Source organism: Coenobita brevimanus, chromosome 23 (genome assembly GCF_032717465.1).
Source record: "Coenobita brevimanus isolate Jiangsu-jjx chromosome 23, ASM3271746v2, whole genome shotgun sequence".
Lineage (NCBI taxonomy): Eukaryota > Metazoa > Arthropoda > Malacostraca > Decapoda > Coenobitidae > Coenobita > Coenobita brevimanus.
In genome coordinates this window covers 62,005,293-62,028,676 of record NC_136976.1, presented here as the reverse complement: position 1 = coordinate 62,028,676, position 23,384 = coordinate 62,005,293, and the positions used below count along the sequence as shown (strand labels likewise).

The 23,384-nt window shown below is 39.6% G+C and overlaps 1 protein-coding gene across 1 annotated transcript in view; it reads left to right on the top strand.

The window, feature by feature from the left end:
• The window catches only part of morgue (modifier of rpr and grim, ubiquitously expressed), a 122,804-nt gene extending 100,074 nt beyond the window's left edge, over nt 1-22,730 (top strand). The window contains exons 6-9 of the mRNA XM_080267296.1: nt 3,974-4,115; nt 4,568-4,739; nt 8,204-8,422; nt 21,871-22,730. Of these exons, the coding sequence (XP_080123422.1) occupies nt 3,974-4,115; nt 4,568-4,739; nt 8,204-8,422; nt 21,871-21,948 (611 nt within the window). The 3' untranslated portion in view covers nt 21,949-22,730. The remainder of the gene's footprint in view (nt 1-3,973; nt 4,116-4,567; nt 4,740-8,203; nt 8,423-21,870) is intronic.
• Nucleotides 22,731-23,384: the final 654 nt, after the last annotated feature.

Sequence of the window (23,384 nt, the reverse complement as noted above, 5' to 3'; positions counted from 1 at the left end):
ACACTCATCGCAATGGATGCCGTACATGCTCGTTTTTGTGAATAATCAGTGAATAAACTGCAATACCTCACCATTAGACCACATGGGAATTTACAGTGTTGTGCAGTGTTAAGAATTAGAATTAAGAGTGCAGAGTGCAAACTGGCAGTTGCAACTGGCATGGCACAAGTAAGAACAGAATGTGCAGTGTTAAACAATTATAATTCACAGTGCAAAGGATTAAGTGCAGCACAACGCTGGATTACTGTACGTGCTTCAAGAGCATTTTCACCACTGCCAGAGCCTTAGAGGAGGTGGGTTAATCTTTGTAACGGCCACGGATGTGTTGTAAGTACCCTCTACACTGCTAAATATTTTCCATACTCACCTCATTCTCTGACTCCTTTTATTTCATGCTTTCTGTCCCTTTTTGTGTGAATAGGGTCTCAGGTAGGTGCTATGCATGTCCAGTAGGGAGTTACTTAGGTGGTTTTATGGGTTAGGCTGGGTTAGGGTCCATAAGTACCAGTCCAGTAGGCAGGGTCCCAGTATCCGGACGATCCCACTTTCGGACGTGCCTTTGGCTGTATTACATCGGATATTGGAGAGATTACTGTGTATTTGTGTATCGGTACATGGCTAGCACTAAATATCGTGCCACTGCTAGCACCAATAAAATGTATCGTCGCACTGCTGGCCACCAATTTAATGTAAATAATGTAGCCATTATGGAGTAGCAGTTGACTACATATTAAGTGTTCTGCTGTATAGTATAACTAGACCACCGTGTTGGATCGACGACACTGTCTGTAGTACACGTCAGCTACTCGCCGTCACTGCCCGACACTTCCCACCAAAGGTCCTCTGCCACGAGAAGGTGGAAGCTGGTCTGTTATTAAGTGGTAGCGTAAGGTGACAGAAATGAGCAGATTAAATCTCTCTTTATTGGGTACAGAATAATATAACTGCGACCCAAGAGATATGTAGGAGCGACACCACCTCCCTTTAAATCTGTAAAGCAGCTTCTCTGACGCTGTACAGTCACCGAGCCGGACAAGGGCGCGGTGCTTAGGTCAGCTAAAAAGTGAGGTGCCGAGCATTACATATACTCTGGGCTTATGCAAAAAGTAGAGATAAATGACAACTCTACTAGCACATTATACACCTCTATAAAATGGTATTAAGTACATTCACATATACCAACATAATAAATGGTTCCCCAGGACTTTACACTTACGCACTATTCAGATATCTTTTCACTTCTTCTAACCTTCTTTTTATAATTGAAACAGGGTGGCCCTTGTGGTCTGCCATCCACCTTCTTCCTATACCACAGCTAACAGCGAAATGATATTTGGTTGTTCATCATTCACACTTCATTACACACTGTTAATTATGACTAAACAGCTTTAAAAATTATTATGTAAAATGTGTGATACTACAACTTCATATGGAAAAAGATGTTGACACCAGAACATCGCTTGGCCACACCATTGACGTCCTCGTCGACATTGTTGTCCTAACTACCGTGTATCCTAACCAGAGTGTAGGGTAGCTAACCATTCAGGAACATCCACTTGCAATCTGCGAGTACGGACACGTGGTCTCAGTGGGTTCCTTAATTGGCGCCTTAAATAGTAGCCTAAAACACAAACACAGGACAAGACCACAATAAGTAGAAGACCAATGCCAGGACCAAAATAGGAAGGAGAAGGGTATGAAGGAAGATAGGACAGTACATAAGGCTCTAAATCAGTCCTGTTCAGGTGGGAGAGGAAGGTAAGCTCCTTTAATACATGGAGAGCCTTCTTCTTTGCTATCCTTATCTCATTCTAGTAGTTCAGTTACTCTTCTAGGAGCTGCCTAGCATGGGCCAACCGGCCTACTGCAGTTATCCTCTCTTCTTATGTTCTTATGAGACAGCCTGTTCACATTCAAGAAGTAACATTGAATGAAGGTAAAAAGGGTCGTAACTGGGATGAGAAGTTCACTGTCAAAGCTAGATGATGCTTGCTAGGCAGAACTGCTATCTCTTTACTGTGTAACTCACAAAAATCAGGTGCAATATAGTACCCTTTTACTGTAAGGAATTGATTCTGTGAGGCACAAATCACAGTTACATCCTCTGTCTCAGGAAAGTAAAAGTACTGTTTCGCTTGAATATGAGCATGGAAAACTGACTTCAACTGAATGGGTTGGAAGGTGCAACGTTGCAGATCAACCCACTCATAAAATTCTGAGTCTAGTGGGATTGGCTAATCCCTATTTCCCTTATTCTACGTCCCCACTTCACTGTATCCATCTAACCTTGTCAGTAACATTCCCCTCCCAGTTACAGGAAGATAAACTGACAGGATAGTTACTCCCAGTTACAGGAAGATAAACTGACATAAAAAAGGATAGTTATGGTAAGTGACAGAGAATGGAACATATATAAAATACACAGAAAGTATATTTATTTCAAGGGAATTCTGAGAAACCTTTATTTCCACTCATCAACTAACTAACGTTTGTTGATTCAAGTGTGTGTGTGTGTGTGGATTACTAATGCTTGGACACTACCTAGATATGAAAGTCCAGGATGATGTTCCACATTCCACGTTCCACACTCCACCAGACTCCTCCAACCACACGACAGCCCACTCGCTGTGGGAGTCGGTCTCTCTCGGCTCGGTTCGGCCGTCCACGCCAGTTGCTAGAAGTCGCTAGTTGATCCACTCCTCACCGCACTGGCTTGAACTCCCCTTATCTCGCCTCTCGCACACGAGACCGAGATTCTTGCCAGTTTGCGTTTGAAGATGGAGATATCTCGCACACCACAGGGCGAGATAACTGCCAGTTTGTGCTTAAGATAGGAATCTCGCACTGGCAGAATAATGGGAGGAATTAATATTCACCACTCCAGTTTATCTGCTCCACTTAACTCACTAGTAATTAGTCCCCTTACAATAGTAGAGTAAGATTTTCTGTTTCACCTTCAGGAACGAGCGATTGCAAGGGTTACTGGTTCACAGCATAAAGCCCTTTAGCACGTATCGTATCCCAGCACTGAGCACCAATTTAATGTATCGGTACACGGCTAGCACTAAATATCGTGCCACCGCTAGCACCAATAAAATGTATCGTCGCACTGCTGGCCACCAATTTAATGTAAATAATGTAGCCGTTATGGAGTAGCAGTTGACTACATATTAAGTGTTCTGCTGTATAGTGTAACTAGACCACTGTGTTGGATCGACGACACTGTCTGTAGTACACGTCAGCTACTCGCCGTCACTGCCCGACACTTCCCACCAAAGGTCCTCTGCCACGAGAAGGAGGAAGCTGGTCTGTTATTAAGTGGTAGCGTAAGGTGACAGAAATGAGCAGATTAAATCTCTCTTTATTGGGTACAGAATAATATAACTGCGACCCGAGAGATATGTAGGAGCGACACCACCTCCCTTTAAAACTGTAAAGCAGCTTCTCTGACGCTGTACAGTCATCGAGCCGGACAAGGGCGCGGTGCTTAGGTCAGCTAAAAAGTGAGGTGCCGAGCATTACATATACTCTGGGCTTATGCAAAAAGTAGAGATAAATGACAACTCTACTAGCACATTATACACCTCTATAAAATGGTATTAAGTACATTCACATATACCAACATAATAAATGGTTCCCCAGGACTTTACACTTACGCACTATTCAGATATCTTTTCACTTCTCCTAACCTTCTTTTTATAATTGAAACAGGGTGGCCCTTGTGGTCGGCCATCCACCTTCTTCCTATACCACAGCTAACAGCGAAATGATATTTGGTTGTTCATCATTCACACTTCATTACACACTGTTAATTATGACTAAACAGCTTTAAAAATTATTATGTAAAATGTGTGATACTACAACTTCATATGGAAAAAGATGTTGACACCAGAACATTTGTACAGTACCTAAACATTTTTTAATATTGTTTTGTAAGTCTTCAAGTAATTGTGTCTTCCTACACTTTTTCCAGCCCTGCGTTCTGACCCACCTGAAGGAATCCAAGCATCGCCACTAGACAAATTATCCCTGCACTGGCAAGCATCCATACGTGGGCCAGCTGGTTCTCCATATGAAGGTGGAACATTCTTCTTGTATATTCAGATTCCTCATAGGTAAATTTTTTCATGTTTTAGCAGCAAAAGGGCAAATAAGATATTTTGAATTACTGTACTGGTACAGTAAAACTCCAGAATATATACCAGCCAAATTAAGCTAATTAATGTTATATTAATTTTGTTATTTAGAAGTGGCTGTTTAGCAGCTTTCTGTGATATCCATGTCTTATGCTCATGTTGTAGACTTTTATTAGTTCTTATTCATTGATCACTTCCCTTTTAGTACATCAGGATTTTACTCGTGTTATCTATTAGCGGGAAATAGGGTTTTGACAAAATGATGAAGGTGAATCAGGCAAGCAGAGTAGTGGTAGAGTGGTTGTGGGGAGTGGGGCCATATGGTGCCTGATGCAACAGTAACCAAACAAAAGAGCAGTGATTGAAATTGTTTAACTGTTGTTTATCAGTTGTCACACCAACATCAGTGTTCAGTTTCTTCCTTTTGGCAGCTACCCCTTGTGTCCCCCAATTGTGCGCTTCATAACCAAGATCTTCCACCCAAATGTATCCCGACATGGAGATATTGGGATAGACTCCATACAGCACAATTGGTCTCTGGCCCTCACCATCTCCAAGGTTCTCATCTCCATCCAGTCCCTCCTAACTGATCCATACACTAAGGTCAGCCTCACCATTCTTACGTTATAATATAGTCAGTTTGTTTTCACCTGACAGAAATGAATCATTTACAACTTGAATACCAAGTCATGGTTGCATGAAGTATGATGAAGCTTTGTTTTAAAATAGGAATGAATCTCCTTGGTTTTCTGTCAGTTAATCTGAGTCCACTTGGTTATCAGCTGAGCTGAAAGGGGTTAGGGATCTTTGTCAGGTTAGAATGAGTGTGTTATAGTGTAGTGGAATGGGTTTAAACCTTGTATCACTGCGTATTTTTTAGTTTGTTCTTATTGTCTCAGGATTATTTTATTCAGCTTTGGAGAGACTTTTCAAACGGGAGTAGTTAGGACCTTCACTGCTTAGGGCTCACTTAAGCCCATTAAGATTATCTAACAGCAGTAAGAATATAATATAGAAGTGTCACCAGATTGAAGAAATAAATCAAGTGTGAGAAGATGTATTTATTATAATTGCTCAGCCACTCCATTTTTGGTTATGGGGCACACATCAACTCACTCAGTGCAAGGCTGCACTGAAATGACTTACTGAGTGACAAGCCAAATGGTTTTGTGTAAACCAAGAAAACGTTAAGTTTGCTGGGTGATAACCATATAACCAAACCCACATATGCCCTACATGTCATGAAAGCAATGAAGTTGGGATATTGGATGGCTATTGACTTACCCTAAAAAATACGAAGTGGTTGGATGTGGACGATCCAACAGGTAACTACCAAGGACTGGATAAAGGATATTTCTTAGGAGATGGTGACTTGGATTGTAAGAGATGCAGATGATGAGGTGAAAGAAAGGAAGATTGTGTTGGTTTTTGAAGATGCAAAAGTGGATATATGCAGTTTGACTGTGACCAGATGGTGAGGAGAATGGGTGTATGGATTGAGTAGGCCTATATCTTCTGTATTGGATGAGAATGAGAGGATGGAGGAGGATGTATGCATCGTTGTATCGAAGAGATGGAAGGAGAGCATAAGGAAGTATAGTTCAGTTGGATCAGAGTAGGAATACAAGAGTGAGTGATTGTATGTATGTGTGTACACTCTGACAGAGGACTGAGTGGTTGGAGTGAAAGAGGAGTTTTGGGCAAGTACAGAAGCATGGTAGGGGAAGTTTGAGAGTACTGGTAGTGAGACTGTGTTTCTGATTGGTCATAAGAATGAAAAAATGGGGAATCCTAGAAAAAATGGAGTGTTTGGACAGAGGGATGTACCTTTTGGAGTGGATGGGAATGGTAATGCCTTGGTGAATGCTTGTGCAGGAGAAGGCTTGGTAGTAGCCAGTATCTTTGTCAGACACAAGATGATCCACGGGTGTACATGGCAAATGAGAAGGAAAATCGGAAGCAAACTGGATGAACATAAGGCAGTAATTTACTGTTGGGGGGGGGGGGATGATTATGTGAAAGAATTGATCTTGTGGTTGACACTAGAGTGTATGGAAGTTGGATGAGTGGGTTGACTAATCACTTCATTGTACTGTTAAAGATAGAGATGCTGTGATACATGGTGAGCGGTAAAGAGGATTGTAAATGAGTTTGATGAATGTAAGCAATAAATAACTGTGTGTGTGGATGATTGAATGAGAAGAGTGTATAGAGGTCACTGTTTCAGTATAACATAGAAAAATTATTTTGATTTTGCTTGAATGATATTTCTACGGCCGCCTCCAAGAGTCTTACGTGGATGCAGTGATGCAAGCAAGCCATGATGGCCACCCAGTGTTTACATTCACTGTGATCATCTGCCTTTCATTCTGTTCTGTGCATTAACCCTTAGGCACCGGATGACGTGTATAGCCGTCACAATTTTGGGCACAGAGCAACACTGGCTGACATGTATAGCCGCAAGCATCTTCCCACCACCCTTTGAACTTTAATCCTTACTCATTGACGGGACTACATGGAAATGTGGGGATACGTTCATTTGAAAGAGGAAGAGTTGTTGAGTCTTATGTATCTTTAATTTTTTCTCTAGCTGTTATAGTTTGGCAGATATTAGGGTTTGAAGTAAGGGTATTTTTTCCATAATCATGGAAATCCCCCATAGGGAGGAGCCTGCAACATTGGAAAACCCCTGGCATGTAGGAGTTGAAGGCCACTGAAATACCATTGCAATCACCAAATAACAGTGCAAGTGCCTAACAAGTACTGTAGTGCATTGTGCGATATTAAGTGAATTGATACCTTCTTGTGTGTGAAATACTGAAACTTGTGAATCACATCAGCCTTAGCTACATAACAACCATCCCTTTGAGGGGCCTCTAGTCAGCTGAGTGAGGCATGATGGTAGTCCAGTGTTTACATTGGCTGTGATCGTCCAGCTTTTGTTCCATTTGTGCTTGAAAGGCCTCTGAAATACCATTGCTGTACCCAAATAACAGTGCAAGCACATAACAAATAGTGCAGTGGGCAGAATTAAGTGAAGTGATACCTTCATCTTAAATGTTGGGACCAACTGCATAGCCCCGGGCTCCTATGCTCCTCATGGGGCAATGTAGGATTGGATGATGGATGGATGGATGGATGGATACCTTTTTGTGTGGAGTTATCATCCAGACCCTCCAACTGTCCCCCATCCTTGGCAGGGACCCTCGGTGACAACTTGTACCAACATAGGACAAACTTCAGGTGGGTGGCAGAGGTCTTTGGGGCATTTTAGGTTTCACAGTCAAAGCCACCCTCTCCAACCCCATTAAACTCGTTATATTGACCTCACTATGCAATAAATGGTCATGCAATAGGTATTCACTTGACGCAACCGTATCGCATAGCGAGGTCAAACTATAGCTTGTTTTTGTTTTGTTGCCAGTCATGATACAGCCTTAGGCTTTTTATAAAGCCTGTTAATATCTTTGTACTCGAGAAATAGTTTGTCATTTGTCTTTTCATAGACATCTTTCTAACCAGTATAAGCTTTCCGTAAAGCAGTTATTGTCTGTGTACTTGAGGAGTGGCTACAGATGTTTTCTGAACTTGAATAGGTTATTATTTGCAAACTTTCCTGACATTCAGTAGCCACTTGGTAATTTCATGCAGTAAGACTAGATCTATAAGTTTTCATGTTTATTAGAATAGGCATCACATTTTGTGTTGGTCTACAAAAGGCCAAAAGAACAGTAAGTCACTGTCTGTCTCCATGTAACTCCACATGCTCCTCTTAAATACTCCTTTGCCACTCTTCTTACTCTTGACATGTGTCATTCCAACAGAGTGCAAGCTTCATGACCATATGTTCTGAGTAGGGATCACAATACTTTCATGTAATAATGTCGTGATAGAGTCTAAGTTGCATTTGGTCAGATCTGAATATGCCAAATATTGTTGGTATGAAGTATCATTGCTAAAATGTCCCCTATTTTTTTAAAGTAAAGAATTACTTTTAGTAGTTATTTGGTTGTTTACTGTATGATCTGTAAGTTTTTGTGCCAAATATTTACTCTTCATAAAAACAGGTGTGCATGGAGCCAGATATTGGACGGTTGTATGAATCAGATAAACGCCAATTTGAGTGTGTCGCACGATCCTGGACTTGGCGATATGGTATGCATGATGCACTCCGACCAGAGCCAGCTCCAGCCCAACCAACAGCACTGCCTTCTGTCTCCACATCTGTTCCTCTACCTCCTGCTGTCTCTCATGCTCGCCCCGTCTTGTGTGCATCCTCAGCCCAGGTTTGTGTTTCTGTCACTTATGTTGATGGAGAGAATAACAGTTTTACATTAACAGTATGTTCTTAACCTGTGTATGCTAGGTTGAAGGTAAGCACTGTATTGAACACAAAAGTTTGCTAATTCCACATGTCAAAAAATAATTTACCTTGTATTCAGCTGTTCAGTTTTGCAGTTTGTTATTTGAACTGGATTCTGGTCCAATTCATTTCGTTTACCATTAAAACTGGGTATGTAAGACCAACTTGCCCAACAGTTACTGAGCCATTACTGTTCACTAATGTGCATACTGCACTATTCTAGCATTCATTTTGTATTTACCTAGTTGTGATATACAGGAAATGAGCTACGCTCGTGGAGTCCGGTCTCTGTTTCTCTGAAGTCAGATTTTGCTTTGAACTCGTTTAAGTTTTTAGACTGGATGATCTCTTTGTCTGGGCTATTCCACAGGTCTGTGCATCTATATGGAAAACTGTATTTCACGATATCCTTCAAGCAACTTGGTTTTTTCAGTTGCATTCCGTGTCCTCTTGTTACTCTCCCATCCCATACAGACAGATCTTCTCTGTCAATTTTTTCTGCTCCCATCCTGGCCCTGAATGCTGCAATCATGTCGCCCCTCTCTCTCCTTTCTTCTAAGGAAGGCAGGTCTAGTTTTTCCAGCCTTTCTCTGTATGACAACTCTGCCAGGCTAGGGACCATCTTGGTTGCTGTTCTTTGTATTCTCTCAATCTTGTTTATATCTTTCTTTTTATGTGGGGACCACATTCTATCTATCTATCTATTGCCAGACGCCATAATCCCATAAGGGGTGGCCATTTGACTTTGAGTTATTTGTTTTATGGGGAGGGGCACTAACCCTCCACCAACTCACTTGTTGACACGTAGGGAGCACGTATGGTTTGGTTATATGGTTACCACCCAGCGTTGTAAATGGTTTCTTGGCTTGCAGGAAACCATTTGGCTTGTCACTCAATGTAAAGTCATCTGTAAAGGAAAGAAAAGCAGTAAGAAGTGAGAGGAAAGATGGGAGAAATTACTGCCACATATTCCAATCTGGGGCAGATCATGGCCGCTATCAAATTTTTCATCATCTCCTCATCTGTGTAATGAAATGCTACTTTTATGTTAGTCAAGAGATTATATGTCTCTCTAAATATCTTGCATGTTTTTTGGGTGACAAATTTTCCTGGACCAGCACTCCTAAGTTCTTCTCTTCTCTCGCCTTTGTGATTGGATCATTACCCATCAGATACTTCAGTGATGGTCTCTTGGTACTTTTACCCATTTCCAATAATTTACATTTCTTTGCATTGAATTTCATTTACCACATTCGGCTGCAGATCCTCCTGCAGCATTTTACCGTCTTCTTCAATATCTACTCTCCTGATGATCTTTGTATTGTCAGCAGACAGACTTGCATAACTGTTCACTGTAAATCAGGAACATTACGGGCACCTGTCCTTGTGGGACTCCACTTGTTACTTCCCTCCATCCATACATCTTGTCTTTTATTATTGTCCTCATTTGTCTGTCTCTCAAGAAGTCTCTCATCCAGTGCAAGAGGTTCCCCTTCAGTCTGCCTATGTGTTCCAATTTCCACCTTAGTTGCATGTGGGGTACCTTGTCAAAGGCTTTCTCCAAATCTAAGGACACACAATCCACTCAACTATCTCTCTCCTGTAGCACACCTGTCACCCTTGAGTAGAAGCTTAACAAGTTGGAAACACATGACCTTCCATTTCTGAATCCAATTGACTTTCTGCCAAAATATCCATCGCCTCCATACATTTTATCCATCTGTCTTCCAAGATTCTCTCGCACAGTTTTGCAACCATGCTGGTCAGGGACACTGGTCTATAATTCAGAGGTTTTTCCTTGTTCCCTCCCTTATAAATTGGTACCATATTGGCCAGAGAACACACAATTAAACCGTGAATCTTATCTACCATTTGCTCTCTGCATTCCTTTGTGTGTGTGTGTGTGTGTGTGTCATTAATGCAATCATAAAAGTTTTTTTTTTTTTTTTTTTTTTTTTTTTTTACATAAATAAACTTCAGTCTTATTCATTTCTAAGTACTGTAACTTTGCATAATATGACAATGCAGTACATTCACCTATGAGGAATATTTTCACATCACAATTCAACAGTAATGCAAGATGACGATGGTCATGTTCGTGATATAAGCATAACAGGAGTAGAATCTGTTTAGCTACCTGTACTATAAAGTGAAATAGGCTACAGGTTCGAAATGGCTCAGATCTGGTAAAATATTGTATATAATTGTATGAATGCTTGTGGGTAGAACAAAGCATTTGGCCATGTAAAGGACCATTGTGCACCTCCTTCTTCCTTCTCCCTCCTTCCTAACACCCTACCACTATAGCTTGTTTAAGTACAGTAAGTGTCTTTATGAATATGTTTTTCAGTGTGTTATAATAGCTTTGGTACTTTAAAGACAAATTCGGGGAGGGGAGGGGTAATGATGGAGAAGGTTGGGCCAACATATATACAGTATGGATGGGGTGATGAGAGAAGTAAAAACACGAGTATTGGAGAGGAGAATGGGATTGATAATGAATGGTGATGGATGGAATATCTAAAATTAGTTGTATGCTGATGATGCATTAATGCTTGCAAATACCAGACAAGAACTTGGCAGGCTAGTGCAGAGTTTTGCTGTTGTCTGCGAGCGTTGTGCCTTGAGAGTAAATGTAGAAAAGAGTAAAGTGATGGTTATTGAGAGAGAAGGTGACTCCCAGTGCGATGTTACAGTGAATGGAGAGAGACTGGAATTGGTGAGAGAGTTCAAATAGCAAGGTACAGTGATAGAAAAGAGAGGAAAATGTGCAAAAAAAGTCAAAAGTAGAGTGACACAAGGAAGAAAAGTTGCTGGCGCAATGAAGGCCTTGATAAGAAACAGAGGCTTGAGTGTTACAGCAGCATGAGGCTTACATGAAGCAGTGTTAGTGTCAACTTTAACATATGGATGTGAGACTATGGTTTTGCATGAAAATGAAAAGTCAAGAGTAAGAGGAGTGGAGATGGGACTGCTGAGGAATGTATGTGGAGTACAGAGGGTGGATAGGATACAAAATAATGTGATTCGTGAAAGATGTGGAGTGACTAAGTCTGTGGACACCAGAATTGAAGAGTGTACTGAGATGGTATGGTCATGTGAAGAGAATGGATAACATAGAGTGGTGAAAAAGGTATATCTGAGCGAATTTGAAGGAGGGAGGAGGCGAGGTATGCCAAGGAGAAGGTGGAGAGATATGATGGATGAGTGTGTGAAGAAGAGAGGTTTGGAAGTCGGTGAGACTAGGGAACTGACAAGAGATCGAGCTTGCTGGATGAATGTTGTGAGACGAAGTGCATGATGAGGGATTTGGCACCTTTTTTTAACATGGCAGTGTCTGGATTGACTCTATTAGATACGTTTGTGTGAAGCTACAGATTGTGGTGAATGTTTTTGGCGTATCTGATAGAGCTTGGAATCCGGGGGCTTGAATGATAAGTGGATGGAAGTATAGCTGATTGGACTGGGTAAATTTGGGCCGTCTGGATATTGCTACTCCTCACCCTGCCCTAGGGTGGGAAAGGAGGTGTGGATGATGATGATGATGATGATGATGATATACTTTTATGTTCTTTTGTTAGCATAATGCTTATATATAACACACCACAATGTTGGGACCAAAATGTTACATAATAGGTAAGAATACTAAATCTTATATACAGAGCTAAATAAGTTTTACAGTAGTTAGATGTACTGGAAACTTGCCTTTTGCCTCACATTTTGGGTCTTGGGACCAGCCATGTTAATGAACCACAAATTTTGCCTTTAAAATGTTTTTTTTGGTCTGAACTTTCCAATCGAAGCCCCCGTAGTTTCTCCATATATCATGCTTTAGGCCCTCACGCTTTCTCATATTTATAATTTAACATATTATTATATGAGAGGTGCATTGATACTTTCTCAAAATTACTGAAAATTTCCCTTCTGTGGAACCCAGTCCAAGCTTGTACGCTTCTCACCAGTTTCCCCTGTTTTATATATACAGTATATATGTTAATATGTATCTTTATTAATTTTTGTAAGGGATAAAATGGGATAAAAATACACAAAGCTACTTTTACCTTTTTTGTATAATCAGAATCCAGTAGTGCAGCAAGATTGCAACTCAGCAATTACCTGGCTGTACTGTACTTTTGCTGTTAAATAATAACGTACTTTTTCTGTAGAGATACATATGTATCTTCTTCTTAGCACACAACCAGCATCATTATAAAGGCATCATATAAATTTGATGCCTTAAAGCACTCACAGGTACAATACTAGTTTCAGACAGCAGAAGGAATTACTGACCACAGTCTGCAAGTACACAAGCTCAGGTTAAGCTCCCAAATTTGCAGCCACAAAAATAAACAGTAAAGTGAATCCTTATCAGTAGTAACAGGATATACAATCAGTCAACCAATCAATCATTTCCTGTGGCACCCCACGGGATGTAGAGGGCCTCGAATAACTCTCTCCACCAATATTTGTCTCTTGCCATCTCCTTCAGGTCCCACCAACACTCCTCTCCTGCTTTTCTTTTCATTGTCCTCAACAGGTTTCCCTCGGCCTACATCTTCCTCTTCTTCCTCTAGCAGTCCACTCTGGCACATCCTGTATTAAACTGCCTTCTTTTCTATATATGTGCCCCAGTCATTTCCAGCAAGACAGTCTCACATATTCATCAACTGGTTCCACTGTCGTCATATCCCTTACTCTTTCATTTGTAACTCTGTCTTGCCACTTTACCCCAAGAATCCTTCTCAGTATTTTATTCTCAAATCCTAATACTTTCAGATCTGTTGCAATTGTACTGTACCATGACTCATGGCCTTAAATTAAAATTGGTCTAACCATGGACTTGTAAATTTTTACTTCAGTATGCACCGAAAGCATATTATTATTCCAAACAGATTTCAACATTCCAACGGCTGGCCAAGCTTGTTTAATCCTCTCCTCAATTTCATTGTTTAATGATCCATTAGATGATTCAATTGTTCCCAGATATTTAAAATTTTCTGCATTCTTCACCACATTATTTCCAGTTACACAATCGATTTGGTTCTCCACGTTCATATTAATAATTCCAGTCTTTCCACAATTTATTACCAATCCAACTTTTTCTCCTTCCTCCACCAGACAATCAAACACCCTCTGCATCTCGTAAATACTTCCACAAATCAGTACAATATCATCAGCATAGTTCAGATCCATCAGCCTCTTATTTTCTTTCCAGTTAATTCCTGCATCTCTTCTCCTTACAACCATTCTCATAACATAATCCATAACCAAAACAAACAGCAGAAGTGAAAGAACTCCTCCTTGAATCACTCCTGACCTAACTTCAAGTGGATCACTTAAAGAACCACCCACCATTACCCTACAAAATGTACCTTCATGCAGGCTTATAATAATATTTACAAACTTTTCTGGTATACCATAGAATCTCGTAATTTTCAACATAGCTCCACGTGAAACACTATCAAAAGCTTTTTCAAAACCCACAAAACATATACTAAGTGGCATTTTCATGTCATTAGCTTGTTGCATTAGATGCCTTACAATAAAAATTTGATCATTACAGCCCCGACCCTTTCTAAATCCCGCTTGTTCTTCTCTTAAAATTTTATCAGTTACAGGCTGTATTCTGTTCAGCAAGATTTTGGAAAGACTTTTGCAACTACAGGTGTCAGAGTTATCCCCCTCCAATTTCCACACACACTTAAATCTCCCTTTTTTGGTATTTTTATAATCACTCCATTTTTCCACTCTTCTGGAATTCCACCATTATCCCAAGCCACATTAAAAAGTTTCAAAAGCACATTCATCAACTCATCATTTTCCACCTTAAACATTTCAAGAAATATTTCATCTTCTCCTGGGGCCATAAAATTCTTTAACTCTTTTATAGATTTTGTTGCCTCTTCCAAGGTTACGAGTATATCCCCAGTTTCTATCTGGAAATCTCTCTTGGCTGGCAAAATTTCCTCTTCAGCTGGGATTGGTCTGTTTATGTGAATCAAAATGCTCCTTCAACCTTCCTTTTATATCCAAATCTTTAGTCATCAAGTTACCATTCCTATCTCATGCAGATATTTCCTTCCTTCTCTTTTCAGTCCCAGTTAACTCCTTTATGGCCTGATACTCTGCTCTTTTGCTCTGACCGTCATTTTCACTTACCTTAATTTCTGTCTGTTTTGCCTTTTCATCATACAGCCTCCTCTTATCATGTCTAATGAATCTTTTTACTTCAGAATGTATACTCCAGTACTTTGCTCTAAGTACTTCAACTACCTGGCCATCAGCATGTTTTTCACGTCTTAACTTTGCCTCTTTCCTTTTCTGAATTGCATTCCATGTTTCATCTGACATCCACTTTTTCCTTCTTGTGTTTCCTTTTTTCTTAATAGTAACCTTAGCACTCTTGTGCAAAACCTCTTTTACCTCTTTCCACATTTGATTAATATCATTGTCTTCAGATTCCATCAAAGTCTGGAGGATCAGAAACCTGTTCCTACATTCCCACTGAAACTTCTCCTTCGTTTTCTCATCACTTCTCAGCTCATCCAAATCATATTTATTACCTCCTGTACAATTACCATTAACATTACTCTTAAGTTTGATTTTAATCTTTGACACAACAAGTTGATGATCACTACCTATATCTGCCCCCCTCCTTACGCAAACATCCTGCATATAACTCTTATGCCTTCTGCTAATTGCAATGTGGTTAGTCTGATTACAATATTTACCACATGGTGAAATCCAAGTAGTATCATGTATTTTTCTATGCTCAGAGATTGTTCCACCAATCATAAGGTCATTTGCCAAACAAAAGCTTCCAAATCGCACCCCATTTTCATTTCTTTTACCAACACCCTTCTTACCCGTACAGTCTTCAAAGCCATCCCTACTACTACCAACAGTCACATTAAAATCACCAATGCAAACTAACACATCATGTCTTGCCACTCTATTCACTACATCCTGGAGCCATAAATTAAGATTACCTGCACCAAGAAACAAAAGTACAGTACTGTACTCCCAGTCAAGGACAGTATGAACATAAGAGGAACATTTCATTCCATCTGATCCATCATCTAATCCTGTGTTGCCCCATGAGGAATGTAGGAGCCTGGGGTTAGGCAAGTTGGTCCTGACATTTAAGATGAGAGTGACCAGCCTCACTCATCCCTGAGTGGCATTACGTGAGCAGCAAACCCCAGCCACCCATTGGATAGAAACCTGCTCCAGCTCAATCCGACTGGAGCGCCTTAATTTACCCACTAAACCATCGGGTGCCATAATTTGGTCATATGGTACCACCCAGCTTAGTAAATGGTTCCTGGTGTACAGGAAACCATTTGGCTTGTCGCCAAATGTTGAGTCACCCATAGGCAGAAAGAAGAGGAAAGAATGAAGGAAAGAAAGACAGAAGAGGAATTGCAAAGTCACCTATAGGCTGAAGGAAGAGGAAAGAATGAAGGAAATAAAGACAGAAGAGAAAGGAAGGAAGGAAGAGAGGAAAGGGCAGTCACCTGAGAGCAACACTGCATCAAGTGAGTGGCTAAGAGGAACTCACTTTATATATTCAGCACAGAATCCATCTCATCCATGTATTGTTATATGGAACCATTTGCCTCCACAATGAAACAAATAATAACAGCTTCCCTGCACTGTACAGAATGAATGTCCCAACATCTCGCCTCCACCCAGCATTGTGCATTACAAACGTATACACAGATGCATATGCCACTACAGCCATCCAAAGCCTACAGCCAAAGAGCAGTCCTCGTGAACCTCACCAAACATTTATCTCAAAGAAAATGCTTTTCTCAGAGAGATTTGAGTTCACCCAGCTGGACTTCAGTGTTACCATCTCCCATCCCTGCTTCAGTACCAACACAAAATTTCATACAGTCTTGTAACATCCCAGTTTGCAGTCCAGAGACAGTCCATTCTCTGGTCAGCAGTTATAAACTGTTGATCTGTCTGATCCTGAGCCAGTAACAGTCAGTGCACACATTATACGCTATCCTGTGGCGCGAAACTCACATAACACGGGAGGCAAAATTTTATGTCGAAATTTAGTCACAACGCGAAAACGATAAACATTACGCGGGCAGAGAAAGCTGCTCCCTTATTTTTTTATTGTATGTTTTTTTTTTTTTTTTTTTTTTTGTGTGTGACACCATACTGCGCAACAAAGATAGACATAATGCAGCCACAGGCACCAAAGTATGATTCAGTCATAATGCGGCAAACAAGGGTCATAACACAATGGGAACAGACAATGCAGCCAATTATAGTCATAGTGCGGGTTGCATCATCCAGTGATGTATGGCTGTCATGTGTCTGTATTGGGTGTCGTCACGGTCCACTGAGCATTCCTGCCCCAGCCGAGCCTACCCTCTCCCTGCTCTCTGGCTGCACACGTGCTTTGTGTGATCTTTGTAACCAGTAGGAGTCCTGCCCTGCCTTGGAACTGCACTCCACTTCCTCCCAGCAAGCCCACAACCTCTTCCATTCAAGGTGAGGAATCTTCCAGTGTTTGTAATGAAGTTTTTATTAGATAGGTAAATGTCATGGGGAAAAAAAAAATGGAAATTGCCCCAAAAGGTGAACTTGGGGCTGGCTTAGGTACCATGAAACCCTTTAACATGTAGACATATGGCCCTATAAGGCAAAATTCTCATAAAGCAGGAGCTTCAGGGTATAATATTCCTGTGTTATGTGACCTCATGCTGTATTAATTTTTTAGATAAGGTTATGCATTGGGTGGGTCACTCTTCCTTTGCAAACCCTTTTACCTCAGCAACATGCAGGAAACACGTGAGTAGAAGTATTATTCTTCATTTCCAGGGAATATATTTTACTTATGTATGGGTGCTCACCATCCACTCACCCAGACTAGTGCTGCTTTGGGTGTCTGCCCTTTCCTCTCTTCCTTCCTTCCTCTTCCATCTTTCATTCCTTCTTTCTTTCCTCTTCCTTCTACCTACGGTTGACTTTACACTCCCTCTTCTGGCTTTCCTTCCTTCATTCTTTTCTCTTCCATCTGCCTATGGGTGACTCTACACTGAGTGACAAGCCAAATGGTTTCCTGTACACCAGTAAACCATTGACTGTGCTGGGTGGTAACCATATAACCAAATTATGGTTCCTGGTGGTTTAGTGGGAAATTAAGCCGCTCCAGTCGGATTGAGCCTGTGTAGGTTTATATCTAAGGGATGTTTGGGGTTTATTGCCCATGTTATGCCACTCAAGGACAAGTGAGGCTGGTCACACTCATCTTAAATGTCAGGACCAACTGGCCTAACCCCAGGCTTCTTTGGTCCTCATGGGGCAACATAGGATTGGATGATGGATAGATGGATGGACAAGAGATTGTGGTGGAATCCCCTGCATGAGATTGTTGATTAAGGCCAGCTTCTGAGCTTAGTGCTCCACACCACTCTTACAGTAGTACTGTACCTCCTAGAGATAATGGTCACCAGCGTTTTTTTTTTTTTTTTTTTTTTCTCCAGGAACCTAGCTTGGACTAACTACTATAGTGATTAGCTGGTTTGGGCACATTGCAAATCTTTCAGCCCATAGAAAATCATCAGCTGTACAGTGGCCCCTGTAGGTATGGACGTTCCTTATTTCATATCCTTTTCACTGTAGGAGGGTGTGATGAAATTGTGTTTTTAATTTACTCTTGCAACCCCCAGATGATTTCATTCAGCTTTGGAAAGATCTTTGGCACTGAAGTGGGTTTAGGAACAGTGCCATCATTTTGACTGATTGATCGATTGTTTGGGATCTTGTAACATTTTTCCTCTGTCTTGTCTGTGAGCTTGGGGTGACACCATTGCATTTACCATGTTATTCTCTATATCTTTAAGTACTTCTCTCATTTTTGAGTAGTAGTTCACTCTGTAATGTTATAAATAGAGAAATGGTTGTGGTAGGTGGTGGCGACCATCATCCACTCACTTGATGTAGTGCTGCCTACTCCTTCCTTAGTCTTTATCATTCTTTTTCTGTGCCTGCCCTCCTCTCTTCCTTTTTCTCCCATCTTTCCTGTCACTTCTTATTGCTTTTCTTTCCTTTACATGTGGCTTTACATTGAGTGACAAGCCAAATGGTTTCCTGTAAGCCAGGAAACCATTTACAATGCTGGGTGGTAACCATATAACCAAACCATACGTGCTCCCTACGTGTCAACAAGTGGGTTGGTGGAGGCTTAGTGCCCCTCCCCGTAAAACAAATAACTCAAAGTCAAATGGCCACCCCTTACGGGATTATGGCGTCTGGCAATAGATAGATAGATAGTAAGAAGGGTTTATACCACATATAATGTTCTGAGCATTGACCATTCATATCTCTCCATCATTACCTCTGCCAAGGAAGTTATGTTTTCACCCCTGTCTGTTTGTTTGTTTTTTGGTTGGTTGGTTTGTGAGAAAGATTACACAAAAACTTCTGGACGGATTTCCACAAAACTTGATAGAAGAACGGGCCTTGGCCCAGAATAGACTCTATTAAATTTTTGTGCGGATCTGGATAAAGGTGCGGATCCAGGAATTTTTCTTCACTTTCTTTAACGTTGGGAGGTACGGCGTTTTTCGACTCGTAAATTTTTCAGTGAATATTGCATGGATGTTGATGGCGGAGGTATGCGCTCTACTGAGTGCCATTGTAGTTTAATATATAACTCAAACAAACTACATATATATATATATATATATATATATATATATATATATATATATATATATATAAATATATATATATATATATATATATATATATATATATATACAGTATATATATATATGCAGTATATATATATATATACAGTATATATATATATATATATATATATATATATATATATATATATATATATATATATATATATATATACAGTATATATATATGTATATATATATATATATATATATATATATATATATACAGATATATATATATATATATATATATATATATATATATATATATATATATATACAGTATATATATATATATATATATATATACAGTATATATATATATATATATATATATATATATATATATATATATATATATATACAGTATATATATATATATATATATATATATATATATATATATATATATATATATACAGTATATATATATATATATATATATATACAGTATATATATATATATATATATATATATATATATATATATATATATATATATATATATATATATACAGTATATATATATATATATATATATATATATATATACAGTAGTCCCTCATTTATCCAGACATAAGAGCCAAAGGCATGTCTGGGTAGTGGCAACATCCGGATATTGAACACTGTTCCCCTACCACACCCAGACCCTACCTATACCCACCCCCAACCTATAACTAACTTATTTATACAGTACCTGTGCTTAATTTGTCAGTGTTTTCCGGTCATTCAGGCGTATTTAGACATCAAAACACACCTAGGAATATCCAAAATAGTGCTAAACACCAAGAAAACCATGGGAAAAAAAAAATGAAAACCAAAAAACACCTTACCTATACACCACTGTATGTACAGTACCCCTCCTAATTTTTGGCACAGTTTTCAGGTCAATCTGCTACATTTAGACATGAAAGCACATATAGGAATATCCAAAGTAATGCTAAACACCAAGAAAACTATGAAAAAAACACTGAAAACCAAAAAACACCCAACTTATACATGACTGTATGTGTGGTAGTGTACCCCTTCTAATTTTTTCATTGTTTTCAGGTCAGTCTGCCACATTTAGACATCAAAGCACACATAGGAATATCCAGAATAATGCTAATTACCAAGAAAGCCATAAAAAAAAGAAAAAAAAAATGAAAACCAAAGAACACCCTACGTATACATGATTGTATGCATGGTACAGTGCCCTTCCTAATTTCAGCCCTGTTTTCAGGTCAGTCTACCATATTTAGACATCAGAAGACACATAGGAATATCCAGAGTAATGCAAAACACTAAGAAAATCCATGAAAGAAAAATTGAAAACCAAAAAACACCCTACCTATTCACAACTGTATGTACAGTACCCTTCATAGTTTTGGCACTGTTTCAGGTCGGTCTGCCATATTTAGACATCAAAACACACATGAATATCCATATTAATGCTGTGCATCTTGAAAACAATGCATAAACAACAAAAATAAAAAAAAAAACTGACGATGGTTTGAAAATCTGTTGTCTTTGATGAGTGATTGCTCCCGGGGCTCCTAAAAAATTCCACGGCTAAATACGCCTCCGTAAATTGGTTATATTGGTATAAATTGTATACGATCATCTTTGCTGGTCTTTATACTATATGATAAGCTAATAAAAACACATAAAACTGACAAGTAAGAGTACGAAATTCAAGTAGGAATAAAAGTGTTAAAGAGTAAAACTTACCTTCATATAACTTCCCACCATCCTAATTCAAAATGTTGCCAGCATCCTCCAAGAGTTAAGCATACGTCTAGATGCAGAATTTCATGAGCTTTCTCATGGTCACTACGGAATTTCCATATGACCAATAGTAGTTGAATAAATTGCAAAAAACTTTGAAAACTCACGAGTCAATGCAATCATCACGGAAGAGGGTAAGGACTGAGGGAGTGAGGGAGGAGCCGGGAGGGTATGGAGGAGGGAAGAGAGGGGGGGGGGAGAGGCGAGGCTGTGGGCAGGATTCTCCCCCCTTTTGTCATCAGGCAGATGGGTGCATTTGCCATACATTTACTCATGGCTTGCAGTCTGTTAGATGCAGCGTGGCCATGCAGAAACACAACGCATCGTGCTTGGGGGACTTTCGACCTTCGATAGAGAGGTGGACAGCCACCGTCGCCTAACATGTATTCGTGGCTTGTGGTCTGTGTGTGATAGAGATGGTGGTTGGGTAAGATCTAGCCCCCGTGGCCGCGCGTTATTAGACATTCGGTGGGGAATGCGCATGGATGTCTGCAGGTTACAGTCGTATTACTCGAGTGCTGGAGGTTCGTTGGGAATGATAGGACGAGCACGCGATTTTGACCATTCAGTACAGGGTCAGACGGACATTTTAGCTCTGGTTGTGGGTTACAGACTACCCGCTCACAGCTCGAGCCCAGCGGCCACGATACCGAATGTTTGGACATGTCAGCTGGCTGGCCGAGGTTCTCGGGCACTTTTACATCTGGATACTGTAATAGCAAATAAATTCGGTTAATGGTTTAATAGAGCAAGGCCCAGTGTCTGGATACTGAACACATTCGGATAATGAACATCCGGATAACTGAGAGATCACTGTATATACCAGTATATATATATATATATATATATATACACACACACACACACACATTATATGAATATCTCACAGGTGGAGTCAGAAGAAGGAGGATCAGCAAGCAGTTCGTTACCTGACACTGATGTCCAGATGCCATTTCTCCCCACCTGACTGTCCTACACATGCTTAGTGAAGGTTTAGTAAATGGAGTCCTACATTTTATGAGTTTTCCATGTAATATCCCCAACTTCAAGATTTCCATGGGAAATTGGATATAACAAATACAATCCTGGTGAATTCTTATATTTCATATTTGATGACAGAATGAACGAGACCAGCAGTTATGCTGTACAGTATATTGTATTATTTGCTTGTCAGTTGATGATGATGATGATGGTGGCAGTACATGTAAAATCTGAATTTTTCGTATGTGAATGGCCATGGCTCTGTAGATTTTGAGTATAGTAGGAATAATGATTGTTTATAAACTGTTAGAGAACACTTCAGAATGAGGAGAAAGAATGTACTTTTATGTGTTCTATCACAGTTCTATTTTTTATACGGTTAGTCGTATTCGTAATCTTTGTGTATGTTTCTCCCAGTTTAAGGTGAAAAAGCTTTGGTGATAATCCAGATTATGTGTATGTATATGATTTATTCATGTGTATTGGGTGTTGATAAGTTTCAGATAAGTGTTAGGAATAAAATGTTATGCATAACACAGTTAAACAGTTTGCAGTGACCATTAAGTGGGACAAGGCCATTTAACTACAAGAGTAGAAAACAGGAATTTTGTAAAATCTTTTTGAATTACCGAGAGAAAACTTGAATCTCAATTTCAGTATATTCATATAATGATCATAGGTTGGTGCTGAATCATGTGATAACTTTTTTTTTAGGAAAATTTTTTTTATTGCAGATGTGCCTGTACCTTTGTTACTGTAATATTTCTGAAGCAGCTGTAATGGCTCTCATTGACAATTTTACTGTATTGAGTTGATAATCCATATCCTAATAAATAAATGAAATTGATTTTTAAAGTATTATACATTCATAGTCCACATCTTATCATTGAAGTAGTAGGCTCTAATGTTCTTGTCAGAAAAAAGGTGTGAGGTAAGGGTCCAGAGGTTTTTCTAGAGCCGACCGCACTCCATCTTTGGGTTGGGACAAGAGGTTATGATTAATGTATGGTTGCATGTGAAAAAAAAAATCAAATACTGGAACTGACCTCAGTATTAATATTTTCCCCAAATGGACATGCAGAGTAACAGTGTATTTTTGATTAATGAAAAGTGCAGTAAAATCATGGTTCACCATGAAACCTGCTTGATTACAATAACATACCTTTGAATTCATAGGTTTATAGTTTATGGCACCAACTACTGGGTCTTTGTGGATATGCAGTTGCTGCTTTCATCCATGACTTAATGAAAATGAATAATACATCATTCCACAAGAGTTTTTGCTTCTGTTGTACTGCACTGTAAGTATATAAGCAATAACTCTGGATGAGTACCATTGCAGTAGATTTATTCTGATATTCGCCGGCTCAGACATACAGAAATGACAATGATTAGGTGGATGTGCAGTGTGTCCCTGAGTGC